Genomic DNA, 13,310 nt, shown 5'->3' with positions numbered 1-13,310 from the left:
TGGTCCCTGCCCTCAGTGGTACCTGTAGGGAGAGAGGGAAAGTAAAAGGCAGATTGACGAAAGCAGAGTTGAAGTATTGTAGCACACACCTTGTTCCTTTTTTTGAGGGGTGGTGCATCACCACCCGTAAAAAGAAAAGGTGTAATCACGTTGCTTTTGTCAGGATTACAACAGCAAGAACGAGAAAACGTTGCTGCCTAAATTACCATGTGAGGTTTGGCCAATAATTTGGCCTAATTTAAGACACAATAAGCAACTCAGCTGGCTTTTACTAAGTCTGGACTTGCAGATTCGTAGATGGTCAAACTGACGAGCAAAGCAAAGGGGAATTAGTCATTTCAATTCACTTACTGCCCAAATATTATAATACAGGTAGTAGTACTATAACTTACAACCATTGGACTGTTCAAAGTTACAACGGCACTGGAAAAAAGTGACTTATGACCAGTCCCTCCATCTAACAACCGTTGCAGCAATCCCAGGGTCACATGATCAAAATTTGTCAACCAATAGGTATTTACGATACTTGCAGAGTCCCTGGGTCATGTGATTACCATTTACATCCTTCCCAGCTGCTTCCAACAAGCAAAGTCGGTGGGGGAAACTGGATTTGCTTAATGACCACCTGATTCAGCAACCGCAGTGATTCCCTCCATAATTGTGGCCAAAAATATCTCTCAAAGTTGTTAACTATCTCACTTAGCAACAGAAATTCTGGCCCCTGTTCTGGCAATTGGTTGAGGACTTTCCGACAACCACAGTTGAACTCAACATTTCGGTTGCTAAGTTGTTAAGTGAATTTTGCTCCATTTTACGACCTTTCTTGCCATAGCAGTTAAGTGAATCACTGCAGTTGCTACAGTTAGTAACCTGGTTGTTAAGTGAATCTGGCTTCCCCCATTGACTTTGCGTGTCAGAAGGTCGCAAATAGGGATCACATGATCCAGGGACACTGCAACCGTCATAAATATGAGTCAGTTGCCAAACACCTGAATCATCACGTGACCACGGAGATGCTGTGATAGTCATAAGTGTGAAAAAGGGCCATAAGTCACTTTTTTTCAATGCCGTTGTAACTTTTCAAGAAGAGATTGAACTACCTGTCAGAAATGTAGGGTCTCCTGTTTGGGTAGCGGGTTGGATTAGATGACCTATAAGGTCCCTTCCAACTCTGATTATCTGTTAACTTTGAAAAGCTTCACTCAAAAACAACTCTAAAAGAGACTAAGAGCAACTGTGTTGCATAAAAAATTAATTCCATTACCACGGTTTGATAAAAGCCTGTTCAACTAGTTGCAGAAATTAACTCACTTAGGCTAGTAACTTGAAAGGAAGGTGGATTAAGCAATGATGAATTGCATGAAATACAGGAATGATTTAGCAATACACTAAAGCCCAAATAGCAGGAAACGTTATTACTGTATTTTATGTTTTCCCATGCTGGATCTCTGTCAAACAAAAAACAAAAAACTACTCTGGAAGGAATCTGTTCCTGCTTTTATTACTTCTTGCTGGTCAATCTCTGCTGTAAATCTCAGATTTCAAGACTGCATGGCTGACTGAGCGTCTTATGCTAAGGGTGCTCCTGGACTGAGCCATGAATCTCCACATGGCTTGGGAGCCTGACATTGCAACCTTTACTTGCAATTACAGTCAATGGAAGTACTACAGCTAGTCCTCAACTTACAACACTTCCTTTAGTGACCATTCCCCCCAATGTGCTTTAATCTAATTGGGAAGATTTATTTTAGTGGATTCAATGTAAAGGTTGGCTGCTGTGTTTTCTCCAAATTTTAGAAAGGTCAGCTTCAAAATATAAGTAGTCCTCGCTTAGCGACCGTTGAAGTTACAACAGCCCTTGAAAGAAGTACTTACAACCCAGATTTGAAAATATGATGGCCACACTCTGTGGTCATGTGACTGCATTTTAGGAGTTCAGCAACTGGCTCATATTTATAGCCATTTGTAGCATCCTGGTAATATTTTTCACCAGAAACATGTTTATTTCCAATTTATGGTAGAAATGCCCAATAGCAAACTACGGGTTCTCTTAATGACCATGGCATTCGCGTAAAGACTGAGCATTCATTTTATGACCACTGCAAGACTAGTAAAATCTGTTGCAGTCACGAGCTGTAAGCATGAAGTAGACAAAAAAAATAGAGTTAGTCATTCAGTTAATAGTTCATTTTTATTCCCAAGCTGCAGAGAAAGGATAGCAGACTCATCAGAGATCAGAACTCATTTCTTGCAAAAATAAAGGGATAAAATTTTATTCAATTTCTATAGCCACCCAATTCAACCAGGTGACTTTAAATATGGTAATAATATGTGCCAACCCGTTATTTTTGACTTATTAATCGTATATATTTTCTCCATGATGATCTGTCCCTCACCTATCTTTTCAAGTCTCCCAACTGCGCTCATGGCCACTGTGACTGACGCAATCCTTACTGCTGTCATCTTTTTTCCTTTCCTGGCATCACAGTCGTTTTCATAGATTTATTCTTTGCATAATATGGAAGATATAATTTGACTGTGGTCATCTGCACTTGATTTATCCAATGATCTATTGAATAATAAATAATCATAATTGTTATGTATAATAATAACACTTTGATTTTGCAATAAGCGAACTGGAAGGCCAACAGCATTCTGTAACTTTGAAAAGCATACTTTAAAAAAAATGTATTTATACTTATTAAGCATTTCACAGGAAATAAAAGACAAATCTGAAGAGAAGAATAGCAAGAAAAAAAAAGGAAAGGTGCAGGAAAAGGAAAAGAAACTACTATTCTGGAAATACAATGATTTTCATGCCTCCTACAGTAGATAATTACCAGTTTACCATATTCCTTGGGTAGGAATAGGCTGGGGAATTCTGGGAGTTGAAGTCCACCTATTAAAAGTTGTCAAGTTGAGAAACACTGCATTAGTCTCCCGATCAGCAATGATTTCACATGAATATTGATCAAGAGAAAGCAGGAACTATAGGATGGGAATCCCAAAAGTGCTTTTTTTTTCAAGAGGCAACTGGGACTTTCTGGTTTTTCTTTGAAGACGTTTTGCTTCTCATCCAAGAAGCTTCTTCAGCTCTATAGGGTGGGAGACTGCTGTCTTTCATCCCGTCACGTTTTAGTTAACTTGTGTGAACTTCACTAAAAATGCTGGCTGGGGAATTATTACGTTGCCCAGGTCAAGAAACATTGAATTAATTTTTTAGCACAGTTTGCTATAGAAACCGGCTCCACGGAGTCCTTTGAAGTGCAATGAAGTGAACTACAAGTTAACAGGTAGCATGAATTTGTACTGGCTCAGCCATGTGGGGACTGCAGCCCAACCATATCTGAACACTATCGCTTTCCAAAGTATTGATCCCAAAGTATTGGTCTGTATGAATGGCTCTCTCTTCTTCATCGGGAAAGAACTTCTAAAGCGAACCCGAAAACTCGAAGCAGCGGATGAGTAGTGTTCCTAAGTCTAGGGCAGCTTCGTTTGACTTGAGGGCGACCTAGCCGTGGTTGTGGGCGTCATCTATGATCCGGGAAAGCCGCTCTAGCAACGGAGCCTCCGAAAGTTGTCGCTCGCCGGCGCCGAGGATGGCGCTGCTGCCTTTTGCCTTCGAGGAGTCGGTCTTCGAGGACGAGGAGGAGGGCGGCGGGACGTCCAGGACCGGCGGCCCCCTTGCTTCCCACTACAACGCCCGGTGCTGCGAGCCCGAGGTGAAAGGGGGGGGGGGCAGATTCACGGACCTTCGTGCCTCCAGACCCACGTGTTGAGGCTGGGGCGTGCGACTGGGTTGGGAGGAAGGACGTTGCACTCTGCACATGCTCTGGGGCAAGCTGTTTTTCTTGCTACCCTGCAGAAACGGAGGACAGATGTGGCTGGGTTTAATTTAGTGTTGGGGGCAGGTGGGATTGTCATTGCCCCACTTAGATGACTGGCCCAATCCTTGTAAATCTGAACAAGCTGGGATTCAGTGCTGTTGTCATTGATCGTCCTGTTGAGGTCAAAGCAGGCTGTTGGAGGTCAGTGCCTGGAAAGGAGACCACCAGGAGAGCCCAGGGAAGCTCTCAATCTCAGCCATATAAGAGGGAGTATTTCTGGAGGGGTTTCCAGGGCGCCTTTCCTATTATTGTTGTTGTTGTTGTTGTTTTTGTTGTTATGTGATTGGTTGCACAGTCAGCCAGATGCCTAGCCTTGATTTGGCTATTTTGTCCACCTACTTTTTAGGCAACATAACTGTTCATTGTATTGCATAAATTCCAGGGACCCGGAAGAGGTAGGTGTTGTTTGTTTGATGGTATTAAAGGTGTCTATTGCAGGATGTAAGCTGTTCCAAGTAGAGCTGCCTTTTGCAGTTGACTGATAGTGATTTTGTCAATGCCGATGGTGTTCAAACGATGCTCCAGTTGTTTTGGGATTGCACCTAAGGGCACCTATTACTATTGACATTATCTTTCTTTTGTCAGGGTTGTTTCACTTCTGTTTGCAGGTCTTCGTATTTTGCTACCTTCTCCCGTTCTTTCTCTTCTCTTCTGCTGCCTCTAGGAATTGCAATTATCCACTAGCCAGACATTTTTGCCTTTCTTATTGAGAATTGTTGAGTCTGGGATGTTACATTGTTGTTATTATATTTAGATCCTGAACATTTTTATAGTGTGTGTGTATGTGTATGTAAAAACAATCCAAGGTTGTAAACATACCTAACAGTCCTGCCTCCTGTTTTCTCCATACAACAACCCTGTGAGGTGGGCTGGGATGAAAGATAGTAACTGCCCAAAGTCACCCAACCAGTTTTTAGGCCTTAGGGAGGACTAGAACTCACAACATCCTGATTTCCAAGCCAGCTACTCATAGCCACTAATTGGCTTTCGATTAGTCAAATCTGTGATCTCCTGGTGGTATCCTCTCTGGGCTCTAACCTCTGACAGTCTGTCAATAGCGTCACTAGAAGTTAAATCCCACCCAAAGCGTTTATCTTTCTTGATTGTGGGAGGAAGAAGTGGGATAGAAGGGAAGAGCTCTGTTGTTGCCTTGCCAAGTTGGAAGTTTTGTATAGCAGGGGTCCCCAAACTTAGCAACTTTAAGACTTGTGGACTTCAACTCCCCAAATTCTCCAGTCAGCATAACTGGCTGGAGGATTGTGGGAGTTGGTCCACAAGTCTTAAAGTTGCCAAGCTTGGAGACCCCTGTTGTAGGGTAACTCTGGTGCATCCCTGAATTCAGTTCCAACCAAACTCTTTTTTTGGGGGGGTCATTGATTGGAAGAAATTGTAGGAACTAATAATAAAGCATCCCTGCGTGTTTAAGAGAGACTATCTAACATTTGGTGCAACTTTTATACTGCATGATATTGGTATTCCTTGGTAGCAGTGCCATGAAATGCCTCCTCTTTCTCTTGACAGTGGTTTTGTGAACAGGTAGAATGCCAGGACGATCTTGAAAGGATGAACATAAAAAAGTTCAGAGGAGATCTGGCCTATAAGAAACAAGAATTTCAGGTACTTTCATGGAGCATTCATGAACCAGCCTTGTAAAATTGGTTCCCTCCAAAATTCCAGGTAACATGTTGAAAATTCAGGTTCAGCAAGGTTATTTTATATATTCTTGAAACAATCTGTCTGGTTGCTTTTCTTTCAACTTTGCATGGATGGATAGATGGATAGATGGATGGATGGATATATGGATTGAAGGATGGATAAATGGATAAATGGTTGGATGGATGGATGGATGGATGGATGGATGGATGGATGGATAGATAGATAGATAGATAGATAGATAGATAGATAGATAGATAGATAGATAGATAGATAGATAGATAGATGGATGGATGGATGGATGGATGGATGGATGGATGGATGGATGGATAGATAGATAGATAGATAGATAGGATGGTTTTCCTTAATAGCCATTCAAACACTTTTTTGCCAACCTGTATGCATGTTATCATGCCAAAATCACCAGGGTATGTAAACTTTTGATCAGGGTCATTTGGGTAATTTCTGTTGTCATGTTTTAAAAAGAGTAAACACAGTTGATTGATAATAAATGGCTTCAGCCGACCACTAACCATGAGTGAAAGAAAAGTTTTTGTGTTATCATTCATATTCTCTGAAAAATGGCCAAGAAATCATAAATTCTGCCAGGGTATGTAAACTTATGAGCACAACGGTAGGTAGGTAGGTAGATATTCTGGAAAGGCCATGACATTATTTGGCAAGTAAATTAATCAATTCTAAGAAAATGTCTATGCGATGCTTGTGTTTACTTTTAATCACGTACAACTGTTACCTGATGTTGAATAATTTGGCACAATTCACAACCCCCTCATGCTTTTGGAGTTACACTAACATTTGGTAAATCTAATTTCAGAAAGCCCTTCAGGAATATTCCAGTTGCCTTGCCCTTGTACCTTCCAGTAATATTGCCATGAGAAGAGATTTAAAAGAGAGCCAGGCCCGCTGTTTAGCTCATATGGGGAAACACGAGGAAGCGCTGAGAATTGCAGAAAACCTGGTGGGTATTTTTCAAGGTGACTTTTCTCTTCACAGATCAGCTTGCATCCTCAACTTACTATATACATATCAGTATATCTGAGGCTATTTCTTTTCATGCCTGTCATGTCCCATTCGATTCTTTTTTAAAGTTTTTTTTTTCAATTAAAAAAAGGCATGTAGCAAGATGGGTGGCAAATAAATATATAACAGAAACTAGTATACTGTCAAGTAAGTGCTAGCATTAAGCTTAATCTCTGGACGCACTTGTACACTAGAGAAATTCTTGTAAAAAATTTTTAGCTTGCTATTTCAGGAAAATTGTGGACTTGTTTTATTGGGGAAAGTATATTTTGTCATGTCCAGAGTTTAGGGTAAGAAGACATTGGCACTGTGTTTTCCAAAATTGACCACTTTAAGATAGCAATAGCAATAGCATTTAGACTTACATACCGCTTCATAGTGCTTTTATAGCACACCTTAAGTGATATACCGAGTCAGCATCTTGCCCCCAACAATCTGGTTCTTCATTTTACTGACCTTGGAAGGATGGAAGTCTGAGTCAACCTTGAGCCAGGATTGAACTGCTGGGAGTGGGCAGAATTAGCATGCAGTACTGCATTCTAACCACTACACCACCACGGCTCCCTAACTAAGATGTCTGGACTTCAACTTCCAGAATTTCCCGGTCAACTTAGGCTAGCTGGGGAATTCTGGGAGTTAAAGTCAAAACACCTTAATTAGCAAGATTGTGAAACATCACATTAGAGTAACTCTTATTCTCCCTTCGCTCTTTTTTTCTTTTTTTCTAGAGAAACGGGGCAACGAATACCGACCATCTGACAGCCATACTTAATCTGCAATATGCCATTTATTGCCTTCTGGAGGATATTGAGAATGTAATTGGGTGCTTGCAAAGACTGATCTCGTTGCACCCGTTTCATCCACAAACTTGGAATTTGCTGGCTAAAACTTACATGAGTTTGTTGCAATTTCCGGTCCCCTTGTCTGGAACCAAAGCTCCTCTGTGGCAAGGCAGTGGCTTAATTGCAGGCAGCTTTGTGTGTCATCGGACACAGAGCCAGAGGAAGGATGATCCTTTGTTGTGTACCATCCACACAACCGATAGCTTTGGATCTTGTGTGGAATCGCAAAGTGTGCAGAGACCTGTTTGTATCCCGGGAAATTCAGGGCCAGGGTCCACAACCAAGAGAGCTTCTTTAGGGGATCGAAGATTGAAAGACATTTGTGTCTATGCGTGTGCCTCTTTTGTTAGAGCCAGGTACACCTCCTCTCTTTTCATATCCTTATTTGCATATAAAGTACAGGTAGGCCGTGACTTAAAGCCATTCATTTAACAGCCATTCAAAGTTGCAACGGTGGAAAAAGTGACTTTACAATTGTTGTAATGTCCCTCTGGTCACGTGATCAGACTTCGGGCACTTGGCAAGATGGGATGTACGGGTAGTCCTCAACTTACAACAGTTCATTTAGTGACCAGAGTTACAACAGCACTGAAAAAAGTGACTTATGAACATTTTTCACACAGCCGTGGCAGTATCCACATGGTCTCGTGATCAACATTCAAACGCTTGGCAACTGACCCCTATTTATGACGGTTGCAGTGTCCCAGGGTCATGTGATCCCCTTTTGTGACCGTCTCACTTAACAATAGATATTTTGGGCTCAGTTGTGATTGTAAGTCGAGGATCACCTGTATTTACATTGTTGGGGGGAAGTCAATTTGCTTAACAGTTGTGCTGATTTGCTTAACAATTGCAGTGATTTGCGTAACAACCACAGCATAAGTCATAAAATCGGGTACAACTCACTTAATGACCGCATTGTTTAGACAGTGAATGTTCCAATTCTAATTCTGGTCACAAGTCAAAGACAATCTATTCTTTGCGTTCTCTCAAGAGACTTACCCGTATGATCAAATCTTCTCCCAGCCTCCTCATTACTCATTGTGGAGGTCAAATGTTAATCAATACAGAATCCCAGTTTATTGCAAAGCTGGCTGGGGTTGCTAATCAATACAGAATCCTAGTTTATTCCAGCCTGCTCAGATTAAAGTCATGGTTTAGGACAAGGTGGTGATTTTAAAACTGATCAAAGTTATTAAATTGCAAGTTTAGATGCAAGAAAAAAAACCAAATTTGATATTTCAAAAGTACCCTACTCCTGTGTACAATGGTCCATGGTCAACATGCAAGTTTGATTTAGCTTTATTTAATTTATATAGCTCTGCGACTATCCAAGGAATTCTGGGTGGCTAAGAAAAATCAACACAAGCCAGTTTTACAGACCTATTAAAAATAACCTGGGTTAAGAGTAAAAATCATATTATCAGCTAATCAAACAAGCTACTTCCACACCAGAGTTCCTGCAGCATCCACACCCCATTGCTCAGGGAAGAGCCAGTTCTTCACAACTTTCTGGAAATCCAACAATAACTCTGTGATGTGCAAATTGGAATGCTGCAAGGACAATCTTTCAAAAATTGTGATTTATTCAGTGGCATAGTTTTGCACATCAAGGCAGCCCATGTTTGGATGTCAGTCTAAGCCAGTGTTTTTTCACCTTGGCAACTTTAAGATGCGTGGACTTCAACTCTCAGAATCCCAGAATTCTGGGAATTAAGGTCCACACATCTTAAAATAGCTAAATTTGAAAAACGTTGATTTAAGCCCCTTCAAACATTCATTCAGCTGGTTTATTTATAAACAAATAGCTCAGTTTGAAAACACTTTTATTCCTTTGATGGGAAAAGATCCCGTGAATTAAAAAAGGGTGAGTTTAAAATTAAGTTATTGCTGGTTTTAATTGTTCGTTTTTTTCTCTTGTTTCCAGGCTTTTGTTTCAGCTTATGCAGTTGACTCAGTCTTCTTTTGCTTTAGAGAATAACTTGAAAACGCAACAGGAAATTGAAGAAAAAATGAGATTTTTTGAATTGGAGGCAGACAACTTGTCCTTGATGACTGAGGTCAGTCACAATTCATCAACAATTGTGTAAACATTCTTGGTTAAGTAGGAATCATGAATGAAGAAATAACATCCAATAATTTGCAGATAGCTGCTTTGTTATTTTTTCCCATTAGCCCTTAAGAAGAATAAGAAGTGATGGTGATAGTAATGTAAGGGGATTCCTGCTAAAAAATGTCCAAACATGGGTAGAATTTTAGAGTTAGGGTTATAATAAGATTGGGACTGTGTTAGGAACTTTTGTCCTCACTGTGACTTGTGTTGGGGGGGAGTGCGCAAAGGGAGGCTCAGCCAATCTCATTGTACATATGTTGTACTCTGACAATAAAGGCAATAATCATTAGGTAATAATAATAAGTTATCTTAGTTGTCATCTACTCTATCACCCCAATGCAGGAATTCTGTAATTACAGGACTCATTAAAATGTCTTCTGTCTCTGCTTGAAAATAAGTAGTCCTTAAGTCATAAGGATTGTAAAATAGTGGGTTCACACTTATGACTATGGTGCCCACTTAATGACCCCGGCAATCACCCTTACGATCACTGCAAAAAATATCATTCTTATGGTTTGAGGACATTTTTAGTGGTGATCGTAAGTCACTAAATTGCAGTCATTAAATGAACATCGTGGTCATAAGTGCAAACCCATTGTTGACAAAGGTGCAGTTTTGCTGAAAATGAGAAGTACTGGGTTTTGGCAAAACCGTCATAAAATGCAGTCATGCGACCATCAGACACTGCAAATGGCCATAAGCCCTATCATGCGACTGCAGAGGACTTCACACCATTGAATCTTTGAACACATGTTGTACTCTGACAATAAAGATAATAATAACCTGGACCTTGTAAGTTAAGGACTGTGTTTTCAGGGAAAAGAGAGCTCATCAAATCCTGAGTCAGGATTAGGGTTAATGTGGACCAATTTTTCAAACCTTTCTTGCTTGGGCGATTCCTGCACAGTGTTAAACCATCCCTGATCATTAACATAAACAAATATGCTGCCTCTTCAACCTTTTCTTATATAAATCTTTACAAGGTCAGTCATTTTTTTTCATGCTTAAGGATTGCATGAATTGAGCCAGTTAGCATTAACTAAATTAGAAATCTATTAGAAGGTATAATTTGAGAATATTAATCCTGCTTTTTTTAAAAAAAACTTTGCAAATGTCCAACTCTTCCTCAATTTGATGTGAGAAGGGAGAAATATTTTCGGTCAGAGTTAACAAAGTATGCATAAAGTATTTTTCCCTCTTATAAAAAATAACAAAAAATGCTGCAAAATATTTATTAAAATGGCAATGAACTGACAGTGTAGTGTATTAAACAATTACACAAAGTTTAGTTAACAGTGTTAATCATACCGTATTAAATGATATTAATCATACAAAATTCTGTATGCTTTACTTGGAAAGCAAATGTACATTTGAAAGTACATGATATATAAATAGGAATTAAAATTAGGGCCATGAACCTGATTAATTTATTGTTTTTGTGTGAAGGTTATGGGTTGGTTCTTTTCTGAACATTTTTATAAGCTAGTGCAAAACTGATATTTTGGCTTCCGGTACACACATTTCCTCATAGGTTATGGGAGAAGATCTTGTCCCGGAAAAGCTGAAAGGAGAAGCTCAGGAAGAGGTGAAATGCTTCCCTGCTGAAGCCTTGCCATCTGTCATGACTGCATCCACCTTGGAGTTTGAAAGAAAATGGTTCCAGAAGCTCCGAGGCTGCTTTCCTCACATGGACTGCCCGACGTAACGCCACTTGGCTGCAGAAAGCGCTTCTTCAGTTTTTCAGTTCTGCTTATCCCATCTGTACTTTAATGGAACTGGAAGGGACTTTGGAGGTCTTCTAGTCCAACCCCCTGCTATGCCATATCAGACAAAGGGTTTAGCTTGCCAAGAGAACATGGGAACAGGAACTGAGATTTTCATTGTTGCACATGCAGTTCACACTGGAGTGTTTTTACCATTGAAAAGGATGAGCCACTTCATTTGAAAATCACCTTAACATCTGGCTCTTCTTCTACCTCAGGGGTAGAAGAAACTTGATTTCATTGAGGGCAACATCAGGATTGTATTTGACCTCGGAGGGGCGTGGCCGGGATGGGTGTGGCTGGGATAGGCATGGCTGAGATGGATGTGGCCAGCTTGATGTCACTCATTGAGGCCCCATTTTCAGCCACAACGGCCTCCTGCAGCCCTCTGCCAGTTAAAATGGAGCTTGGGGTGCTGTTTTTGCTGGCTGCAGGAGGCCATCATGGCTGAAAACTGAGCTTGGGCGGGCTGCGTGTGGTCCTCCCGAGTTCCATTTGTGCTGGCAAAGGCACTGCAGGCCGATCCTTCACTGTTTTTATGGTGTCCCCCTGCGGGCCGGACAGTGGTGGGATTCCAATTTTTTTCCTACTGGTTCTGTGAGAGTGCACGCAGCACTCAAAAACTGCCCTCTGTGTCAGCACTAGTGAGGTAAGCTGTTTTTTAGCTCAGCTGAGGCGCGGCAATCCATTCTGTCTTGTGAATCAGCTGAGCTAAAAAAACAAAGGCATATCGGACAGGAAAAGGCGGGATGGGTGGATGGAGCCAGCCAGAGGTGGTATTTGCCGCTTCTCCAAACTATACAAAATTTCCGCTATCAGTACGACAGAACCGGTCCGTACCAGCTGAATACCACCTCGGGCAAGCCTTGAGTTTGACACTCCTGTTTATACCGGTTGTGGTCAGCTGTGGTGCCATCACTGTTTCTCCATGGACCTTGACTACCCTTCCTCCCCATCTTTTAATTGGGGCTCAGTAATTGGGTCTTGACAGTATTTTATTTATGCCTTTTAGGTTTTGTGTAGTGTTTATCTTTTTTAAGATTGTAGGCCGTCCAGAGTTACCTTGCGGCCAATATATTTTACAAATAAATCAATAAATAAATGTTTCAAAATTTCTGGGGGCGTGTATAGTTTTGTTCAATAGACCTTTAATTCATTGCCATTTGAAAAACTTTAGGCAACAGGGAATAAAGTTTTTTTTAATCACTGTTACTGCTTTGGAAGTGATACATGAATATTTTAAATGAAGAATAAAAGTATAAAAAAAGACTTTAGAGGGTGAGGCAGGGTGCCCTTGAATGGATAGTCCTGCAGGTAACTTCGGTTTAATCCATATAGGTAGTCCTCAACTTACAACAGTTAGTGACAGTTCAAAGTTACAATGACATTAAAAAAAATGACTTATGATCGTTTTTCACACTCATGACTGTTGGAGCATCCTAATCATCACGTGATCAAATTTCAAACACTGTCATAAAATGTAGTCATGTGACCGCAGGATGCTGCAAATTGCAAAATGTCTGAAGTTCGGTCACATGATCACAAATGGGGCATGACTGTCAGAATTTTGAATTCAGGACATGAGTCCCGTTTTTTGGGTCGTTTGCAATGTTGAACAGTTGCTAAGTGACTGGTCATAACTCGAGGACTAGCACACAGACACAGACACTGGCACATGAACACACAAACCCTTATTAACAATTCAAGGGAGACTTTATTGAGAAATCAGCTTAAGATTGGTACCTCTAGTCTATAGCAATCATTTTGATGTAAGTTGTGGGTTTCTACCTCACCATCCAATCATCCTCAAATTTGGATTGAAAAAATAAATACCATGCTTGTAGTATTGACCTCCAAAATCGTAATTAACACGGGCAGAATATTTTTTCCTTTCCTTTTCTAGTCTCAATATTCTAAGTTATTTATACAACCAACTGTTAACAATTCCTACACCTATCATGCAAATATCAATGGACGGAACAATACCAGGTACTAAGATTTATAACGATAA

The 13,310-nt window shown here is 40.6% G+C and overlaps 1 protein-coding gene across 3 annotated transcripts; it reads left to right on the top strand.

Annotated features, from left to right (window-relative positions):
- The first annotated feature begins 3,454 nt into the window (after positions 1–3,454).
- C3H8orf76 (chromosome 3 C8orf76 homolog) lies at positions 3,455–12,411 on the top strand. 3 transcript variants are annotated; one of them, XR_015749040.1, is made up of 6 exons: positions 3,455–3,722; positions 5,409–5,504; positions 6,376–6,519; positions 7,310–7,825; positions 9,351–9,483; positions 11,068–12,411. XR_015749040.1 is itself a non-coding variant. In XM_026679090.2 (6 exons), the coding sequence occupies exons 1-6, from the start codon at positions 3,537–3,539 to the stop codon at positions 11,239–11,241; spliced, it is 1,203 nt and encodes a 400-aa protein (XP_026534875.2). In that variant the 5' UTR covers positions 3,460–3,536; the 3' UTR covers positions 11,242–12,411. The 3 variants fall into 3 exon arrangements, 2 of the variants coding, with proteins under 2 accessions (XP_026534875.2, XP_087818287.1); XM_026679090.2 differs by having other exon boundaries at positions 3,460–3,722; positions 7,310–7,779; XM_087962161.1 differs by lacking the exon at positions 3,455–3,722 and adding an exon at positions 3,905–4,028 and having other exon boundaries at positions 7,310–7,779.
- Positions 12,412–13,310: the final 899 nt, after the last annotated feature.

Source organism: Notechis scutatus, chromosome 3 (assembly GCF_049901735.1).
Source record: "Notechis scutatus isolate UNSWTSFEM ecotype Mainland chromosome 3, rNotScu1.2, whole genome shotgun sequence".
NCBI lineage: Eukaryota > Metazoa > Chordata > Lepidosauria > Squamata > Elapidae > Notechis > Notechis scutatus.
Note: the sequence above shows the minus strand (reverse complement) of the source record. Positions and strands in the feature narration are given on the sequence as shown.